We start from the raw sequence: 19,843 nt of genomic DNA, 5'->3' as shown, positions 1-19,843 counted from the left end.
ATGCCCCGCTTTTTACCATTTTTGCATGATTGGATGTGTGTGTGCCTCCTTCTACTTTCCTATTGCAATCATTAGATGTATATCAACCATTTGTGATCAAAACACACAGGAAAAAAAAAGAGAGAGTATATCATGCAAACAAGAAATTCTTCTTTTATTAACAAGCACCACTTAAGTTTAGATAACTCGGAAGACGGAGCAAAAACAAAAGAAGGGGAGGGGGCCAAGAAGTAGCGGACAAAAATATTTATTTTACCAAAAAAAAAATAACAAACTTCTCTTTTTTTTCTTTGTTTGTTTGATAAAGATGGCAAAAGGTAAGTGAACATATCATTTTATAAAAGATAGACAAGAACGCGTCTATTTATTCTTGTGTATTAGTTCCTCGTAATTTTCGTTTGTTGGAAGAATTAGAAAAAGGCGAGAAAGGCCTTGGTGATGGTGCTTGTAGTTATGGTTTAGCAGATGATGATCTCTTGATGCACAACTGGCATGCTACTATTCTCGGTGCTCCTCACGTAAGAAAAGAACAGTGCTTTCAAGGTATTAACCATGAGTAGTCTGTTCATGAAAACAGAATCTATAGTCTAAAAATCTACTGTGGCGATAACTATCCCAACCAACCACCTGAACTTCAATTTGTTTCAAGGATCAATCTGCCTAGTGTGAATGGCCAAACTGGCAAGGTAAGTAAAAAGGGTGAAGAGGATGTTGTTTAACCCTTTTTTTTTCTTTTTTTCTTTTATTTTAGGTTGAGTCTCACCGTTTACCTTGTCTTGCTAACTGGAAAAGTAATTATACGCTTGAGACTGTTTTGACAGAATTGAGAAGGTAGAGAATGAATCAGTGATTAATATATGCTTACATTTATATATATTAGGGAAATGGGCACTGTTGGTCGCAAATTACCCCAACCTGCTGAAGGCTCGACTTTTTAGAGAAATAAATAAAGGAGAGACGCGATTCACAATAATAACATCTTACTCAAGCATGATTCTATTTTAAAAGTTGAATTCAAGTATGATTTGAGTTATCTTTTGTACAAAATAGAAATTTGCAGTGCAATAATAACCTTTCTTGATTGTAACACAACCCAATAATCCCTCTCTCTCTCTCTTTTTTTTTCTCTTTCTTTCTTATGACATTCATACGTGCTCTCAAGTCAACAAAGAACTGGTTTATACTAATAACAGCGATCATTGTTTGTTTCTTTTTCATCTCATCATGGCATACAAAACATACATTAGAAAGACAGAATCTTCATCAGTACCAAGAACAAGTGATTGAAGAACACCAATTACCCAGTTACAACTCTAATCGACTTACACCTACACGACGACAACTTCTGATATCTGCCTTAGCACATATTCGTCTAGGCTATGTAGCCAATCGCACACCACCCTATTCAACACCACCACTTCTTGTGTTGTATACTTGTAAACAGTCTACTTTATGCGGACCACTGGAAGAAAGACTGATGAGTATTACCAATGGCTATTATTTCTCCATGTTACAACAAGGATCTGCATTTGCTTATGACATGACTGCTCCTGTTCGATTCGAATGGTTCTTTGAGTCAATGCCAAGCTATATGGTCATGACAACGGATCAAGCTGATTACTATACACAAAAAACAGAACTCCATCAATTGAAGCACGAAGGCAGTATGACTTCAGACGAATTAAAGCAACGCAATTTCTTACAAGATTATGAACGCGATGGTACAACTATTGTCAGTACAACTGAATGGCAAGGCCACTGGATGGATTTCAAACTAAATCCTTCCATGAAAGCATTGCGAGACAAGTATCGCTTGAACCATTTACCCTTAGCATCCGACTGGTTTTGGATAGTAAGTCAGCTCTTGTTCTCAAAGCCTTCTAGTTATCTTCGCGAACAACTTTTGCCTTATCAAGAACTCATGGGCGGTAAAATCGAATTAAGTGAGACTTTATCCCCATTTGATCCAGATCATCATCGCATGACGCCCGCCTTTGCAGCCAAGCATTGGCTTCGTATTGGGCTTCGTATTAAACATGATGAAAATAGCGATATTCCTTGCTTGGCGAACCATGTCGCCAACCTATGTCATCGTCGATCCCAGTATGCAGCATGTCATGTGTTTATTTCAGCACCTACTCGACCTTTGTTTGACAAGTTGCGTATAGAAATGAAAAAGTATAATGTGAACATTCATGCAGTGGCTGAAGGTTTCGAATTCCGTGAACTCAATATGGAGTCAAGCAGCAAGCCTAATTTGTTTGAGCCCAATCAGCTCAAGAAGAGCTATGCACGTACTTTTATGGATTGGGTGATTTTGAGTCGTATGGATTATTTAGTGGGACAAGAACAAGATGGGTTTCTCAAGACAGCAGCATGGGCAGCACAAGTACATACAGACATCAGTAAACATAAAACAGACAGCAGCCATTGTCAAATCATACCAATGCCAGACTGGTAACCATAACAATCATAATAATAAAGAAAATCGTGTCGCTTGTAATGATACAAAAAACAATGTAAGAATATCCATAGGCAAAGAAAAAGAAGAATAAAATCAATCGAGAAACTGGTTGTGGTAATGACTGAACTTCAAAAATATCTTTGGTTATCTTAAGCGCTATATGGCTTTTTTTAAAACATACAAAAATACGTTTTCTACTTCTTCATTCCAAATGAAACAATGAAAGCACCTATTACTGAGAAAATAAATAAAGAGAAAACTATATTATGTCTAAAAGATTTGAAGTTGGGAACTACTTTATTGGACCTAAATGTTGCTAAATAGAACAATCTAAATGAATTAGCGAGCCACGCATTTGCTCTGAAAAGACGAAACGGTCCAATTACAGCTGATTGATCTTTGCATTTGTATATTTCAACTCTTTCATTAGATATACGGAACTTAAAACCTTTGCAATTAAGTTGAAGCTTGATTTGGAAGATGAATCCCCGAGAATTACATACATAAGCAATTTTCAATCAGTTAGCACTGAAAAAAGAAGAGAATGAAGCAATGAATGATAATATCATTCGGGTGAAGAAAGGAGAGATGTACCAACAGACTTTACAATTGAAGAATCAAGTTTCTACAGTATAAACAAGCATATAATAGAGATCTGATTCATTTTCGACTACAAGGAATTAGAGCTTGACATTGGTGGTGCTGAAGTCCGCCTTCCCAAGGCTAATATTAACAAGGTTACAGACAGTGAGGCAAAGTTGTTGAGAGAGCGAGAAAGTATTCCTGATTCCTTGAACAATATTCGTTCTGGTGACATTTGCTTTTCGTGGATTGTTCAAATTTTGGGCTTACGGGCTTATTTCTCAACAGTTGCCTTTGTTGGTCACGATTTGTATGTTAGTGTCTTACAAAACCAAATTGTGTTCCCAAGTTGTATTGGAGAGTTGAATGACACTACTAAGTCGCTGTTATTCTTCGAGACACACTTCCAGTTTAGAGATGTTATTGAAGACTCTACGCATATCATCCAAGCAAAGATTACCTAAACGAATAAGCACGACCAATGTAATGATTTTTTCTTTTCTTCTTATTTTCCCTCCCTTCACTTACTTAACCGAGCCCAAATCGACTAATGTTAAAGTATTGCATTCTATTCTTCTTTTGTATTGTCAAAAACATGCTTAATTTCAAAAATCATGGGCAAAGTAAGTAAAACACCTCTTGTGAAGAAAGATTCACCAAAGTTACACCAAAAGTCTGTTAGAGTTGGATTCATCATGCGCAAAAACATTTTGAATAATATTTGTACTATTTTATTGAATAACAGAAGAACTTATTGTTCTTACTGTATATTTGTGCTATTAGACTCCTTCCGAGAATACCCTTTTTTTCTTTTCTATAGCTTTTCTCGTTGAGTTGTTGTATAAATAATATAAAATAAATAAGATTCGGTCATGCTGCATTCAAAAAAAATTGATCTAAGCGACAATAACGAGACTGACATCGGCGAAGACCGGAGGAACTGGTCTTTTCTGGCTGCTGAAGCATTTCTGATAACAAAGACACTGGTTTAGGAATTAAAGAATTGGCCTTTTTAAATAAAAGTTGGTCTTCTTTTTTGGGTTCCTGAGTTTCTTCTGTGATGAAGAATTTTTGTTTTTTCCGCTGTTGAGGTAATTCTGATGGCAGAGGTTGTTTGGAAGGCACTAATTTGGTTGTCTTTTTCTGTAACACATTTTGATGCCATTGAGACAAAATGGGTAAGGAGCGAGTGCGCCTTAAAGGACGAACAAGCATAGTGGAATAATTCATGTCTCCAGAAGTCTTTGGTTTTTCTTTTTTCTGCAACACACTCTGTCGATACCATAACCTCCAAGAAAGATTTTCTAGTCGAAAGCCATCTCTCATGTTGTTTTTATATTTTGTAAAGACTAGTCATACATTAATCTTATTGTTTGTTGTTTTCTGTATCCTTACCAGCCCATAAAGAAGAGAGTTGATCCAAATTGTTCCATGGTAATATATTATGCTCTGATAAAGTGGATTTAATCAATAATGGCAAATGAATATCATTCAGTAGCAAGCTCATTTTTTTAGAAAAAAAAATAAGAGAACAGAAAATATAAAGAACTATTTCACCGATCAGTTTTAATCTGTCCCCACAACTTTTTGCTACCCCCCAAATCTGTTGTAACTCAGACTACCATTCAACCCCATTTTTTGATTAAACCAAGCCTAAAAGTTTATTAAATTTTACTTTTTTGATAATTCCATTTTTGCTTCCTCAAGAATAAAATTAAACTCTTGAGCAAAACTATCACAGATATGCTCAGCTACACCTGGATAAGTACGATGTACATCAGCAATAGCACCAATACTGACTTTACCACAATAAGATATCAGTGCAATCCCAATCGATCCTTTACCACTTTGAGGTGGGAAAGTGCGGTATTCTTGTATTTCACCTCCTGCAAATGAAATAGGAACAGTAGGTCCAGGTACATTAGTAAACACGCCATGAGGAATGTCACAAAAGTGATCATAGATAAAGAGTGGGGGTGATAAGCCCGGTGCCTTACCGAGCACTCGTTCAAAGTACTTGTAGAGCATCCAAGGACCACAGGATGATTTGATAGCCAACATTTGTGTTCTGACTTGCTGTACCAGTTGCTTTGTACATAAATCTTTCATGGAAAAAAATCCCCAGGCACCACTCACCACATTGCAGAATCTACATAAAGTTTGAGTGATTATGTAATGCATGTCAGGTCATTTACCTCCAATCACTGGGTTGGCGAAGTGAAACAGGAATGATGAATTTGATGTACTCGTCTTGTCTTTTACCAACTACTTCTTCCAGATAGTGTTTGACACATCGTGTGATGACTGCCAGCATTACATCGTTTAAAGTTCCGCCAAAGGCCTGGCGCACTAACTTGATATCTTTGATACTAATATCTTCTGACCATGCCATTTCCTTCTCATGTGATTGAAGACCTTCATAATACAGATCCTTGCGGGTCACAAAAGGTATTACAGAGATAAGCGATGAATACAAGTCATGACTCACTGCTAAGCAAAGCAGATAAATTTGCCATATTGAGACCCATAACAACGAAAGCAATTGTATAACAAAAGAAGGAAGCAATTGCTGAATATGTCGCGGCAGAAACGATTTTGTATTCTTGTTGTTTCTCTTGTGATTGACGATTGATTGCTCCTCCAATTTCTTTAATGTTGAACCAAGGGAAGTTGTGCTCAATAAACTGCGGATAAATCCTTCACCATCAGCTAATGAATGATGTGCTTTCCAAAAGAATGCACAGCGATCTCCATCAAATCCTGAAATGGCATGTAATTCCCAAAGTGGTTTTGTATAATCAAAAGGCACGACTACCTAATCAGGTATTTTTTGTTAGATACAACAACAACAACAACAACAAAAAGAATGACTTGCCTGTTCTGCACAATATTTCTCGAGTGTGGTTGTGGTTGGATCCAATATATGTAAAAGCACGTTATCCTGTGGCTTCCAGCCTACGGGTACAGTCCAATTGGCAGGCTTAAAAAAGCCTTCATTTCTAGGGACTCTAGAGAATCGAGGATAGGATTCGCATAGTTTTTCTAATGCTTCATAGACAAGATTCGAATCTAATCGAGTCTTAAATGTCCATAATGAAGTGACAGTCATTAACCGACGTGAATGTTCTGCCTTTAGAAAGAGAGTATCTACACCATTTAAATGATCAATTTCTTGCTGTGGATTCATTTGATTAAAAAAATAAAAAGAAGAATGATAGAAAAAAATTGTTTTATTTTATGTCTTGGATGACAGTTTGCTTTCGTAATGACGATTATTTATTCGAAACATAGGTTACACACGCGTAACTTTTTATGTCGTATTAAAATAAAGCAGATTTTATCATGAAAATTTTGTCATTCGTTTTTCATAGCAAATTTGAATTAGTCATTCTTAATTGATCAGAATCGGGAGAATGGTTTACAATGAAATCATTGCACCTTTTTTGCTTCCTTTAGTATCCAAACCAATATGAACATAATAAATGTTTATACTGTTTATCTTGTGTCACCAACTCTGTAAAGAAACATTCTTATACAAACTGTTCGTTATTTTACCAAAAAAAAAGTTTCTTGATAGTTAAGAAACATTGTCTATGATTTCCAGATAGCTGTTGATTTTTTTTTTAAAAAAAAAAAAGTGCATGCATTTTTGGAAAAGCTGCGTATCAAAAGATCGGGTTATTTGCATTGGCCAATTAATTGAGCCTTCGCATTTTGCAAAAGTACAGAATTTGGCTTGAACGATATTTACAGAGCAAAGTAAAAAAAAAAAAAAAAAATAGCTGATTTCATGTATTTTTGTATAAAATGAAAAGATAATAAATAACAGTTAAAAAAAATAAACATTGACAACATTACTTGTTTAGGCATTGAGATCACTACAGTCGTTCCAACATCAAAGGGCGGCTAATTAAAAAACCAAAAGGTGAGTTTTTAAGGATCAACGTTCACTTTTTATCCTCTTCATCGTCTTTTTTGTTTTCCTGAACACTCATGGACATTATAACACTCGAAAAAGCGATATGTGTGCTTTGCTGCGAATCATACAGCAAGGTCCGCGCTATACAGCTTATAAGCGGAATAGAGAGACTTGGTCTTGTTGTTTGCTATAACGACGACCCAATAATGCCAATTGTACTTTGCGCGAAATCAATTAATCAGAACCCATAAAAAGCAAAATATATCGTCATGAAAGTACAACAAATGAAATCAATCAAATAAAAGTAGAAACAAAGCATAAAAAAGGCAAGTACCAGAGAATGTGTTTTCAATACTTTTGACTTTTATGCAGTCAATCAAGCACGGCCCGTGGAACTTGACATTACAGCGTAAGTGATCACTTTTTTTTTTCTCAATAGAAGATTTTTTCCATTTTTAATGAAGGTCTTTGCCAAATCTTCCATTTCCGAGTGCAGAGATCTTGACATTATGCAATTAAAAGTTTGACAGAAACATTCAAAAAAGTCTGAGTTTTAATTATTATTCTCATATTAACAAATTTAGAAATTCACCTAACAACCTAACCCACAACATGACATCCTCCAAAGGGTGTCGTAACAACGAAAATGCACACAAAAACTGGTCGCAACTAGCGGCTAAAACTATTGTGTCTGCTAATCAGTCGTCATCATTGGCTTCTACTTCTTCATCTGCACACACTTCTGATTCTTCCCAGTCGAAGTATGCTAGTACCAACACTCTCTCTTCAGGCACCATTACGCCTTATATTGTCGGTTTAGAAAAAGATAGTGTTTGATTGATATTACTAATATTCGTGATATAAATGGCCTTAAACAGTTTCTTGGGTCACTCAATACAAATGAAGAGTACTATTTCTTTGGCACTTTACTTGTTGAGCGCAAGTATTTGCAGAGACGTTTTATTGAAACTTGCTGGGACACCAACTCAGAAGTATACAATAAGCTGATCAACACCGGTTTGCAGATGGAAGATAATAATATTATCAAAGGTTACCGCAGCTTGCCCCAGAATGCGAAAATTGCTCGAGTTAAGGTTGAACGACTCCCCTTGATTCATCCTTCAACTCTCCGCGAGCAAATAACCAAACGTTTTTGCCTTTTTGGTGAAATCCTGGATCTGGGATTTCATATGGACGGTGCTGTATTTTTCGGCCAGGGCTGCGTCGTTGTTGATCTGAACAATCCTCACAAGACTGAGCCTGAGCAACTTAGTCGAGTAGTGGATTAGTTTGAATTTGATCGAGAGCTTCTGCTTACGTGGGATGAAATGCCCTAATTTTATCGTTTTCGCCAGAAATCCGACCATTGTAGACCAGACTGCACGGAATGTATCTATACTCGTCGTTGTTATATTTGTAATGAGCGTGGTCATATCAACCGTGATTGTCCTCATCGTAATCATGGATTAGGCCACTTTCCTAACAAGTGTATTGGAATCACAAAAGACAAGACTAGTAGAACAGGTCCCAATCCTCTTGATGAGAAACTGTCACAAAGTATGAAGCCTAAGCAAACTGTCTCTCCTGCCGCATTGACTACCGTTCCTTTTACTCAAATAGCAACAAAGACTATTTAAACTCTCTCCAATGACACTCCATTAGTCGAGCCTGAATTGATGGATCATGAAATGAAAGAGCAAGGAGATAGTGAAGTAAAGATCATTGAATCAGACGGAGAGGATGATGAATATCTCCAAAATATTCCAAGCAATAATCCAATCCAAGGGGCATTGGATTTAGAAAAGCTTATCCAGGAGCGTAAAAAGATCAAATTTAAACATGACGATGAGAGATAAAGAATGGTACCAAATCATAATACAAGTGGATCAGCAAGTACCTCTCCTAATTTCTAATAAGTTAATCTATGCCCAAAGACTCTATGCAAATTGCCACGCTTAATTGTCGTGGCCTTACGAAAACTTCAGATCCTTACAAACAGTCCTTATTCATCCGCTTTCTACGTTCAACTAAATATGACATTCTATGCTTACAAAAAACACACGCATCTACACTTAATATACAGAAACAGCTCAATCTCAAGTTCCAGACTAAATCTAGTCTTTGGACAGAACACTGTGGCATTGTTTCCTTAAAGTCTCACTACAAAATTACAGCACATCCCACCATCAATTCTACCAATGGCCGCTTTCTCTTAGCGTCTATCGCTCATGCCTCTGAACCCTCCATTCCTTTTATGTATATCCCCAATATTTATGCTCCTGCTCAGCGTAGTAGTCGATCCACATTCTTTCGCATGTTATCTTCCAATCAACCATTAATATCACATTTACAGTCAACGTCTTTACCTATTATTATTGCTGGCGATTTCAACTATGACATTTACCGTAAATCCAACATTGATACGTGCTGGAATGATCTACTTCTTACTTCATTCCAAGATTGCTTTCAAAGTGATCCTCTTCCTACATTTGTCAGTACCACTGGTAGTCGCACACATATTGACTATATATTTTGCACTCTACCTCATGCTGACAATGTAATTTCTATGACTCAAAGTTTCGTCAACTACAGTTAGACTGACCATACCTTGCTTTCCATTAACTATCAATTGGTACACACTTCAGCTGGACGTGGCCCTTGGAAAGGTGACCCTAACCTTGTCCAACTATCCACATACAGAAGCGGTTTGACAGCACACATTGAACAGTACATGGAAAGTATCAACCTTTTAGATCCTGATTGTCCCTCAGTACAACTTCTCTAGGATGATTTGAAAGAACAAGTAAAAATTTTTACTCGATCCTTCCAAATCGAGCGTAACAACTGGAGATCTAAGACACTCAAGAAGCTTCAATTCAGACGGAACAAAATTTTACGAGATCACAAAAACACATCTATTTTATCATCTCTTTTGCCGAAGGTTGAAAAAATGATGCTCTGGCTCATTCGTTACTCCCTGCTTCATAACTGCTATCACTTATGACCCTTTTGCATAAGAAAGGTGATTTAACGCAGGCAGGTAACTATAGTTCTATCCAGTTGATGAATACAGATAAGATCTTCACTTAGATAATCAACCACAGGATTATGACAGTAGCTGCCACACTTATCAACAGACATCAGCTAGGCTTTATGCCCGGTAGATATATTGCTGACCATGGCTTGCTTACTCAGATTATCATGGAAAATGCTTCATCCAACTACCACCGGTCAGACAAGGATCTTGACATCTTACTAGGCCAAGAAAAGGCCTATGATTGTGTCAACCTTGACTATCTCAAGCAAGTGTTGTTACACTTTGGTCTTCCGAAGACCCTTGTTACCAGCATTATTACCTTGTTCATGGATAATTACATTTGTATTAACATCAATGGGTGGCTCTTTAAGCAATTGGTTCCAAAGCGCCGAGGCCTGAAACAGGGGGGGCCCACTCTCTTGTATCTTGTACAATTTTGCCTTAGAGCCACTTCTCCAGTCGATATTGAATGACACTCAATTTTCTGGTTATCGCTTCAAGCATACTGATTTTAGTCAAGCTGTCACATTACCTGCTATCAAATTGCTTAGCTATACTGATGACACTTTAGTTTTCCTTCGTAACATTCGTAATCTCCGTAGAATGTACTTTTACTTGTAGGCCTACAGTAAAGCATCCAATGCCAAGATCAATTACCATAAAGTGCGAGAAATCTCTCTTTCTGGCCACAGTTTAGATGACAAATGGCTGACTACCCTACAAGCCATTGCTATTCCTAAAATATGGTGCCGAACAGGTGCCGAACAGATGCCGAACCTATCATTTATTTAGGCTTTCCACTCATCCAATCCTCGGATCAGCGCACTCACTTCTTTTCATCTCTCATTTAGTCGCTGACTCAACTGGCGGATACTCATGCTTCACGCAGTCTTTCTGCTGTTGGTCAAGACACAGTGGCTAGTTCACTCTCATTGTCTAAATGTTGGCATATTTTGCTGGTAATCCCTACTACCCAAGCCATCCTCAACGTTATTCGAACTGTTATTTCTTCTTTTGTCAACCGGCAAATCTTTCCTCGCATTAGTTGGCAAATAATGACTGCAACAAAATAGCATGGTGGCCTTGGTATTCTTGATCCGTTCGCTCAACAGAAAGCACTTTATTATTATTGTCTTTATCCTTTCTTGGTTCCTTAAGCTGAACGTTCTGTAATTCAAGATTTTTTAGCTGCGCATGCTCGTGCTTTGCTCCAGACTGAACATCTGCTCTTGGGTCTGCTCTCTTTCCTCGTTTGCGGTCAGGCCATTTAAGGCAGTTGGCCAGTAACACTATCACCATGTGCTGCCAGACAACTGATGTTGTTCCCAGGAAACAGTATACATATATGCCAAATCCTATCGAGTGTTTTTTACTGCCCTTATGCTCCATTTTTCTGCCATCCAACACTTTTGACTTGCCTCTCAAGTTATGTACAGTAGCAGCTTCCTATCTGTATGAGTACCATCCACAGAGTTACTATTTGGCACCTATACCGGTTTCTTCTTTTCCCTTGGATATCCGGCTTAGTGTTAGAAAATACTTTTAAGCAGTGAATCAAAACCATTATCAACTGGAACAATTTTTTTGTCAATACCTTGTTCATACTTCATCAGAACTATACGATTCTGTGCATGTTCCTGCAATACAGCGGCCTCTTGATTTCTTTTTCTTTGTGCGTACACTGAAACTGCCATTTGACAATGCAAATTTTGTGGCCATACTTTCCATAAGGTCATTACACAAGCTGCCTTGTCTGATTTTATTGCCCAGCAAGAGGTTTCTTCTGCAGCTTGGAAGTACTTTTGGCGCATGCCAATTACAACCGTGCAGAGAAATGTGATGTATCGATTTCTAACCCAAAAAATTCCCACTCGCTTACTTCTATGCAAGATTTTTCCTGCTCGCTTCCCTATTGCTGCCTGCATTTTGTGTGGTGATCAGGAGACTGTGTACCATTTCTTCTTTCGCTACCCCCAAAAATTTCCGTTCTGGGATGCCTTGATCAGGGAGTTTTTATGGCCAGGCACCTCTCTGGATCTAGTTTCAGATGCACTTGCATCGTTCAATTTTTCTCGGATTCGGGCTCAAACTAACTGTCCTCTTTCAGTAGCCATGGTAAACTTGATCGGTCTCTCTGAAATCTGGAAGGCCCATTGGGCTCATACCATGCAGAATCATCAGTTCCACTACCTCTCTGTCCTTCACAGCACTCGATATCAAATTGAGCGAATAGCTGCTAAGAATGATCTTTCACCTTGAGAGGTTTCTCCTCGTAACAGCTGCTCTTTTTTTTTTCTTGATTTCTTTGTACTTTTGATATTGTAGTACCCTTTTTGTTTCTCTTAACCCTCTTATAATAAATAATTGTCGAGCACCTCTTTTAGTGGGTCCCTCTCGAGACCACTAGTACGTACGGCAAATAAAATCATTAAAAAAAATGCCTAAAAACGAAGAGTCATCCAAAAAGCGTATTAAAAAAGTTGATAGATACAAATACGGCGCATTGAATAATGTAAAGGTAGTAAGCTATCTTTCAAAAACGTATTTTCTGCTTTTGGGCTGTAGCGTACACTTTTTGTAGTACTTTTGTAAATCTAACATTTTGAATGTGTTTTATGGACCTAGAAAAGCAATTCGTACTAAGACATGTTTTGTCTACAATGCCTCTATTGATCACAAATCAAAAAATAGTAAAAATCGATGATTTGTAAAAGGGATCAAGGGCAAAATGACGATTTTCTTACTTTTTCAAAACTTGTTATATTTTTGCATAAATATGTTCTTTGATGTATGCTCAAACATAGGAAACTCAAAAAAGGGAATTAGAAGGAAGAAATGATGGTTTGCTATGAGAAACACTTGCGCCTGCAGCGGACTGCTAAATCCGCCGGTGATACTATTCTGCTTATCAATCGTATGTCAGATTTATTCAGAAATGGATTGTAAGAAAAGCTAATTTATGAATCAAGATCCTGTAGTGAAATAGATACTCGAAAAAGGCATACATTAAAGATTAGAAGCACACAAAGTATATTAATTTCACTTATCATAATGAAATCAAAAACTATTTGATAGCCACCATGTAAACATATGTTTTATTTCGGTGACACAAACAAGTACAAAGCAGACACTACATTTTCTTCGAGTCTAAAAACCAAAATAAACGATACAAGTAAAAAAGAGTAATTGTCTTTGATACATGCATATATATATATATACCATGATACATTGCAAAAAGCATATAAAAGCATATAAAAGGATACAATATCTATGGTTCTATATAAGCGGGAAAAAAAGAATCTCATTTACCTCATTAACTCGTGTAACAAAAAAAAAAGAAAGGAAAAGCTGGAGTGTATAGGGCATTTCCCATTGTTGGTTGCAGCCCATATTGTTCCGCATTGGCTTAATAAACAAATGAAAGCAACGACTTTCGAATAAATTAATTTTGTTGAGAAACTTTTATGTACTGAGATACGACTGAAGAAAGGATGATAAAACGTCAAAATATGTTGTATTTTCTCTTTCGATGCACTTCTAATTGTTCTGTGCTCCTTTTCAGCTGCTTTTTATGCTACAGCTTGACAATTTTCGACTGCTGTGACCATGAAATGATCTTCAGTAAGCATGTGTGCAAACTACTGTATTGAGCTTTCCAGAGCAATGATTGAACAGTGCAGCCTTCACACATTCGTGTCTACTGACATGTGTACATATGAGTGCTGGACTGGGTTTGAATTATAAGAGACAAGAGCATGGCGAGAAATTAAACATTAGTATACAGTGTTAAACGTGTGTTTGTAACGAAGAGGTTCAATTGAGTGTCAAATAGGCAATGGACATACATAAATCATGAAAGCAGTACCCAACAGGGGAGAGCAAAAGACATAATTTGGCTGCAATGTGATTGAAATAAGTAGAGAGGAGAGTAGTACCTGAGAAGAGATAAATCGCTGTAGTAATCTGGTTGTGGTCGATAAGTTTCAATACTTCAGCATCAAGAACAAAAAATTCTGCCCTTGTCGTCTTTCATAACTACAAATAATTAGTACGTGGGTAGTATCATTTCATAACGACCACCATGGTACATTAAAAAAGCAAATATTAGCCAAATCGATGACAATTTAATTAATCAAGATCAAAGCTTTGGGACTTCTAAACAACCTATAAAAGAAAAACCACACCTATATTAGTGTGTACAGAAGCTTCGTCGTGCATGACTACCTTTCTCTTATCGGGCAACAAGGCAGTCAAACAGGAGTATCTTCTATTTCTTTCGTGTAGAGTACCCGAGATTTGGCTTTTTCATTGGACAATGCGTTTCTTTTTACAGAATACATTTAGATGACTTTTTTATGTATGTGTTTCTTTTTTAAGGTAAAAAAAAAAAAGAAACTTTAAAGATACATAAGACACAATTTGAAGTCTTGAATAACATTTTTTTCCTTTTTTCAAGTATTGGAAAGAAAAGGAAACGCAAATGAGCCTTTCTACCTTTTTACAAAAAAAAAAAAAAAAAAAAAAAAAAAAAAAAAAAAAAAAGGTAATACGGACAGATGTTCTCATCTAAATGTGTAACATGTCAAAATGATGACTGATCCCAAAAAAAAAAAAAGAAAGGACGAATCTCGCCTACTCCTTCCTTTGTAAATGCAACAGATGTCTCATACCTATATAGACCAAATTCATTGGGAACTTTTTATCGATAAATCTTAGGGCTCTAAAGATTAAGAAAAGCCAAAAAAATAAAAAATAGCCTGATATTCATCAGCAAATCCTTAAATATAATGGGTATGAATTTACAACTTTATTTTGACATATACAACAAATTAATCTTTTTTACTTAATTTTTTATAAAATGCAACCTTCAAACTTGAGCTGCTGGAATAAGAACTAAAAAAACCTTCGCTTTTTCCTGCTTCATAACATGTTTTCCAGTCCATCCTACTTTCGTTTTGCTTGAACTGCTTAACATACTCCATATCTGTTTTAGGTACACTAATTTCCTCACGAAGAATATCAATAGAAGAGCTGCTTTCATTCATCATGCTTTTGGCCAAATCTGATAATTCGGGTGGTGGTGGCATAGACTCTACAAATTCTTTGTTTCTTTTTGTTGTATACTTGTATTTACATGTTTGGGTGTAAAGAGCACCATCATCAGCATATGCGCGTAGGCGCTTTTTCAAAAGGGTGTCAGGCATGGGTTCTAGGGTGTTCAAAATTTTTTTGAACTGTAGATTGGTTTGATTGCAAACCTCAAGTAATACCTCAGAAGTTGATTGCTCTGCAGCGACTTTGGTCACTGTTTGTTCTTTAGCAATTGCATAGAGTGTTTGTAAAGTAGGGTCGTCTCTATATTCAGATGCTAGCAATGAAAGCTTTTTTGAAGAGAAGAAGTAGGCAATCGCCGCCAAAGGAGGGAGAGGAACAGTCTTGGTAGCTTCCATGAATGTGTTTTGATCAAGAATATAACATTTTTCTGCCCAGTACTTGCAAGGGATTTGCTTCATAAATGAAAAAGAAGTTACCTCAAAGTCCGAGCTGATTTCATTACGTGTTGCGTAGGTACCAAACACAACCACAATTGGCTTCGCTTTGTATTCTTTTTTCGCAAATAAGGAGTACCCTAAAAGGCGGTCAATAAAATCCAGGTTAATGGTATGTTGGACCTCAATTAACACTGGTGGCAATTCAGAGGATGTTACTGAGGCAGTATAAACAATGTCAGATTTTGTTCCATTGGCCCATTCAGTAGGCTTAGGTGTATAAAGAGAACGAGCATTCTCACCTATACAGAAAATCAGCACTTGTATACATTCAAGTCAGTGGGCGTCTCTTACCAACAACAGTCGTAACAATCATGTCAATCACAATGGAATCGCGTAAAATCGTTTTGGCCATTAAATCGCTTCCTGGTGGATATTTTGGGTCTAATTTAAAGAGCAAGAGGTCAGGATCTAAAAATCAATAAAGGGATTATTCTTAGCAATTAACGTGAAGTACAACAAAAAAAAAAATTAAAACTATACCAATAGGTTGTGACATTTTAAGGAAAAGATATGATACCGGTACCGGTACCCATGGGTACCGGTACCCATATTTATACAAAGAGTAACAACCAATCATAAGTCATCATATGACCACAAGCTAATTTATTGGATACCGATAGCGGTACCCATGGGTACCGGTATCAGTACTTACATAGCCAATCACAGGCTAATTTTATCGGTATCCTGGTACCGATAGCGGTACCCATGGGTACCGGTATCAGTACTTACATAGCCAATCACAGGCTAATTTTATCGGTACCAGGATACCGATAGCGGTACCCATGGGTACCGGTATCAGTACTTACATAGCCAATCACAGGCTAATTTTATCGGTATCCTGGTACCGATAGCGGTACCCATGGGTACCGGTATTAGTACTTACATAGCCAATCACAGGCTAATTTTATCGGTATCCTGGTACCGATAGCGGTACCCATGGGTACCGGTATTAGTACTTACATAGCCAATCACAGGCTAATTTTATCGGTATCCTGGTACCGATAGCGGTACCCATGGGTACCGGTATCAGTACTTACATAGCCAATCACAGGCTAATTTTATCGGTATCCTGGTACCGATAGCGGTACCCATGGGTACCGGTATTAGTACTTACATAGCCAATCACAGGCTAATTTTATCGGTACCAGGATACCGATAGCGGTACCCATGGGTACCGGTATTAGTACTTACATAGCCAATCACAGGCTAATTTTATCGGTACCAGGATACCGATAGCGGTACCCATGGGTACCGGTATTAGTACTTACATAAAGTAAGCTTGGGTACCGATAGCCAATTGAAATTAAAAAAGCGACCAATTTTTTCAGTAAAGTGACCAATTGACGGTGGAAACACTGTATTCATATGAAAATGTCAATAACCAAAAGAGCAAAGAAAAGTTTAGCTGTCTAAAAAAGAAAGAAAGCTGTTTTACACACAAACTGAAAGTACTGATTACTGGTGCCTAAAGATGAACTAACTATCGTCTTTTTTTTTTTTTTATTTTTTTATTTTATTTTATTTTATTTTATTTTATTTTATTTTATTTTATTTTTTCTATCTTGAGCACAAAAAGTATTTCTGTTGATCCGTGCATTATGCATACGCTTACCACATTTTAAATCCGTAGGACAGTGCTTACTTTTCCCTGAAAATAGACCCTGAAAAATTCATCGATTTTTTTTTTTTTGCTCACTATAAAACTCATACTGATTGCTTTTCTCTCTTTCTAAGTGAATAGACTATAAATTAGTTTTATACGTTATCTTTAGCTATCAGTTTAGTGATGAAGAAAAGATGACATGATGTATGCAGATATGCTTTTATTGATTGATTGATATTGATATGAACCAAGCGTAATAAAGCTTAAAGAAAGGTCCTGCTTCTTCCAATGCTTATTTTTCTCGTTGGAAAAAGAAAAGCCAATGTATTTCATATTTCGGCTTGTATCAATAATAGCCTTCCAATGTTATGAAGATTCAAACAACGTATATTTTAAAATACTACATGTGATTACAAAATAACACAAGGCTTACTCTCTGCTTCGTTATCTAATTTAACTATAAATTTTGATTAATTTTGTATACAGCTAATGAACCATAATCTTACCAAATGTAGCTACTCTGGCTGCTTGTTCAAAACATTCACGAACACCACGATTATGCTTTGCAGAACACTCGAGATATCGAATAGCATGGATCTTTTTAGCTACCTCTAACCCCTTAATTATTCTCTATGTAAGTACATTGCTACACAACATAAATCCAATTTTTTTTTCTTTTTACCTCCTCATAACCGATCAATTTCATTGTTTTAAGTGCAGTTTCATCTTGTCTCAGATCACATTTCAAAGCTACCAAAATAATTTTGGCAAAAGGGCAGCCCTCTTGTAGTTCTTCTAACCATCGATTTGGTATATTTTCAAGTGAATCTCTATTATCGACAGAATAACATATGACAATGACGTGTGTATCACTATAGGATAATGCGCGTATACGATCAAATTCTTCTTGACCTAGTTTTACTCTGTCATGAATGACTATGTTCTGCTTCCATTACCTGCTGTATCCCAAATGGAAAGTTCGACATGTCTTTCGTCCACATTGACATGTTGAACATAGTTTTCAAATACAGTGGGTTCATAAGTCTAACATGAAAATTAACCACTATCACTTTTTCTTATTGTTAGCGTACCTGAGGAAAATATCCACTTGTATATACATTAAGTAAAGATGTCTTTCCACAAGCACCATCTCCTACAACAACTACTTTTCTTTTCATCGACTTTTTTGTTCCAGTACACAACATGGTATAAAATAAGAAAAAGAGAAGAAAAGAAAAAGCTATTTTCTCGTTCATTATTGTTGTAGTATCACAAATTGAAACAGCTTGATGATTATAACAAACTCTAATTAGTGAGTACAAGGATCAACTTAAATAAAATATAAAATGCTGCATTTTTAAATAATCAAACAATAACAAGAGGCACATTGTTACACCAATATTTATACACTTGCATCACACACGATTCAAGGTCCCTTTCTCACTTTTGTGAAATAAGATAAATTCAAAGGAGACTATGTCAAATGAAAACCATATCAAGGTTGCTATCATAACAGGTGCTAACGGCGGTGTAGGCTTTGGCATCTGTCAACGCTTACTTGAATCAAAGCGTGATCAGCTTAAACTTGTCATGGCTTGCCGTAACCCTTCACGAGCCAATAAAGCAAGGGACGCTTTAGTCAAGCAGTTTCCTTTTGCAAATATTGATATTGAACTTGTTGATGTTGGTAATGTCAAGAGTGTTTTGTCATTCTGTCAGGCGATCAGGGAAAAGTAAGCATCTCTTTCAATCGCACGCGTTATTGATCTGCTTTAAACAAAAAGATATATGCAAGTAGACTATTTGTTTTGTAATGCTGGCATATTAAGTGCTTTGGGTTTGAATTGGAAAACTGTCCTTTATTTGACATTTACAGATATTGTGGGTCTTATGGAACGTTCAGATGCTACTATTCAGAACGTCGGTGAGATAAATCAAGATGGTATGGGTGAGGTATTTGCTGCTAATGTGTTTGGTCATTATATCATGGTAAGCATAGACGTTTGTCTATCTAGTTCATTTAATCTATGAAATATATAGATGCGTGAGCTTGAGGAACTGTTAGACTATTCGGGTGATGGACGAATTATCTGGACAAGTTCAATTACTGCTAAATATGATTGTTTTAATATTGATGACTGGCAAGGTATTAAATGGTAAGAACAAAAGTACAAAGTAAAGGCATTAACTTGCTGAATTCAGTAAAGAGCCTTATGAATCCTCTAAATGGGCTTGTGATCTTGTATCCATTGCATCTAGTGAACGATTTAAGCGTCAAGAAACACGTATTGTTTCTTTCACTACATCCCCTGGTGTCGTAGCAAGCGCTATAGGTAACTTACCAATCTGGGTATTTTATGCAAGAATTTTGATTCATTATCTGGCAAGTTGATGTTACAGTGTCATAAAAACCTAATATGTTGTTTAGATGCGCTTCTTGGGTGTGATATCCCAAAATATTTCAGCCTACAATGGCGCTATTGCTGATGTATATGTAGCATTGGCACCACTCTCTACACTTGATTACCTTCTTCGATACAGCTCATGCACCAATCGCTGGGGGAAAGCGTATGTAGATGCCCGCACAATCCCAGGCTATAATCGTGATATTGCAGAGAAATTAGTAGAAAAATGTGAATTAAGCTATCAAGCCTTTAAAAAAGCCTACAACATCTAAAGATTAATA

General features: G+C 36.7%; 7 protein-coding genes across 7 annotated transcripts; 3 read left to right on the top strand and 4 right to left on the bottom strand.

Annotated features, from left to right (window-relative positions):
• Window positions 1-307: 307 nt before the first annotated feature.
• B0P05DRAFT_583912 (ubiquitin-conjugating enzyme/RWD-like protein) lies at window positions 308-938 on the top strand (the record flags this gene model as incomplete). Its single annotated transcript, XM_051582295.1, has 5 exons — window positions 308-317; window positions 382-518; window positions 561-686; window positions 752-831; window positions 881-938. The coding sequence occupies 5 exons, from the start codon at window positions 308-310 to the stop codon at window positions 936-938; spliced, it is 411 nt and encodes a 136-aa protein (XP_051438496.1).
• A 105-nt stretch (window positions 939-1,043) lies between these two features.
• B0P05DRAFT_527347 (uncharacterized protein) lies at window positions 1,044-2,704 on the top strand. The gene has a single exon (XM_051576539.1). It carries the CDS (start codon window positions 1,139-1,141, stop codon window positions 2,459-2,461), a length of 1,323 nt encoding a protein of 440 aa, XP_051438495.1. The 5' UTR covers window positions 1,044-1,138; the 3' UTR covers window positions 2,462-2,704.
• A 1,064-nt stretch (window positions 2,705-3,768) lies between these two features.
• Window positions 3,769-4,695, bottom strand: B0P05DRAFT_527343 (uncharacterized protein; the record flags this gene model as incomplete). The annotated part of the gene is made up of 2 exons (XM_051576538.1): window positions 4,442-4,695; window positions 3,769-4,395 (listed from the first exon to the last, which is right to left on the bottom strand). Coding segments are annotated over exons 1-2 (466 nt in total), but the record flags the coding sequence as incomplete, so codon positions are not given.
• Window positions 4,694-6,281, bottom strand: B0P05DRAFT_527338 (wax ester synthase-like acyl-CoA acyltransferase domain-containing protein). Its single transcript, XM_051576537.1, has 3 exons — window positions 5,922-6,281; window positions 5,242-5,861; window positions 4,694-5,195 (listed from the first exon to the last, which is right to left on the bottom strand). The coding sequence occupies exons 1-3, from the start codon at window positions 6,231-6,233 to the stop codon at window positions 4,718-4,720; spliced, it is 1,410 nt and encodes a 469-aa protein (XP_051438493.1). The 5' UTR covers window positions 6,234-6,281; the 3' UTR covers window positions 4,694-4,717.
• An 8,506-nt stretch (window positions 6,282-14,787) lies between these two features.
• Window positions 14,788-16,098, bottom strand: B0P05DRAFT_527325 (uncharacterized protein). Its single transcript, XM_051576536.1, is given in 3 exon segments — window positions 14,788-15,793; window positions 15,846-16,041; window positions 16,058-16,098. 2 exon segments carry the CDS (start codon window positions 15,904-15,906, stop codon window positions 14,832-14,834), a joined length of 1,023 nt encoding a protein of 340 aa, XP_051438492.1. The 5' UTR covers window positions 15,907-16,041; window positions 16,058-16,098; the 3' UTR covers window positions 14,788-14,831.
• A 1,469-nt stretch (window positions 16,099-17,567) lies between these two features.
• B0P05DRAFT_568773 (small GTPase superfamily) lies at window positions 17,568-18,362 on the bottom strand (the record flags this gene model as incomplete). The annotated part of the gene is made up of 5 exons (XM_051581212.1): window positions 17,568-17,614; window positions 17,664-17,787; window positions 17,840-18,093; window positions 18,114-18,201; window positions 18,249-18,362. The coding sequence occupies 5 exons, from the start codon at window positions 18,360-18,362 to the stop codon at window positions 17,568-17,570; spliced, it is 627 nt and encodes a 208-aa protein (XP_051438491.1).
• A 271-nt stretch (window positions 18,363-18,633) lies between these two features.
• B0P05DRAFT_568772 (uncharacterized protein) lies at window positions 18,634-19,834 on the top strand (the record flags this gene model as incomplete). Its single annotated transcript, XM_051581211.1, has 5 exons — window positions 18,634-18,890; window positions 18,942-19,146; window positions 19,198-19,313; window positions 19,360-19,507; window positions 19,586-19,834. The coding sequence occupies 5 exons, from the start codon at window positions 18,634-18,636 to the stop codon at window positions 19,832-19,834; spliced, it is 975 nt and encodes a 324-aa protein (XP_051438490.1).
• Between the last annotated feature and the right edge of the window lie 9 nt (window positions 19,835-19,843).

This window comes from Gilbertella persicaria (genome assembly GCF_025201335.1).
Source record: "Gilbertella persicaria strain CBS 190.32 chromosome Unknown B0P05scaffold_5, whole genome shotgun sequence".
NCBI lineage: Eukaryota > Fungi > Mucoromycota > Mucoromycetes > Mucorales > Choanephoraceae > Gilbertella > Gilbertella persicaria.
Note: the sequence above shows the minus strand (reverse complement) of the source record. Positions and strands in the feature narration are given on the sequence as shown.

Coding starts and splice junctions, on each gene's coding strand:
- B0P05DRAFT_527347 (XM_051576539.1), top strand. CDS start 1,139: ATGACATTCATACGTGCTCTCAAGTCAACAAAGAACTGGTTTATACTA.
- B0P05DRAFT_527338 (XM_051576537.1), bottom strand. CDS start 6,233: ATGAATCCACAGCAAGAAATTGATCATTTAAATGGTGTAGATACTCTC. Junction 5,862..5,921: donor AGAAATATTGTGCAGAACAG/GCAAGTCATTCT, acceptor ATACCTGATTAG/GTAGTCGTGCCTTTTGATTA. Junction 5,196..5,241: donor CGCCAACCCAGTGATTGGAG/GTAAATGACCTG, acceptor AACTTTATGTAG/ATTCTGCAATGTGGTGAGTG.
- B0P05DRAFT_527325 (XM_051576536.1), bottom strand. CDS start 15,906: ATGGCCAAAACGATTTTACGCGATTCCATTGTGATTGACATGATTGTT. Junction 15,794..15,845: donor GATTGTTACGACTGTTGTTG/GTAAGAGACGCC, acceptor TTTTCTGTATAG/GTGAGAATGCTCGTTCTCTT.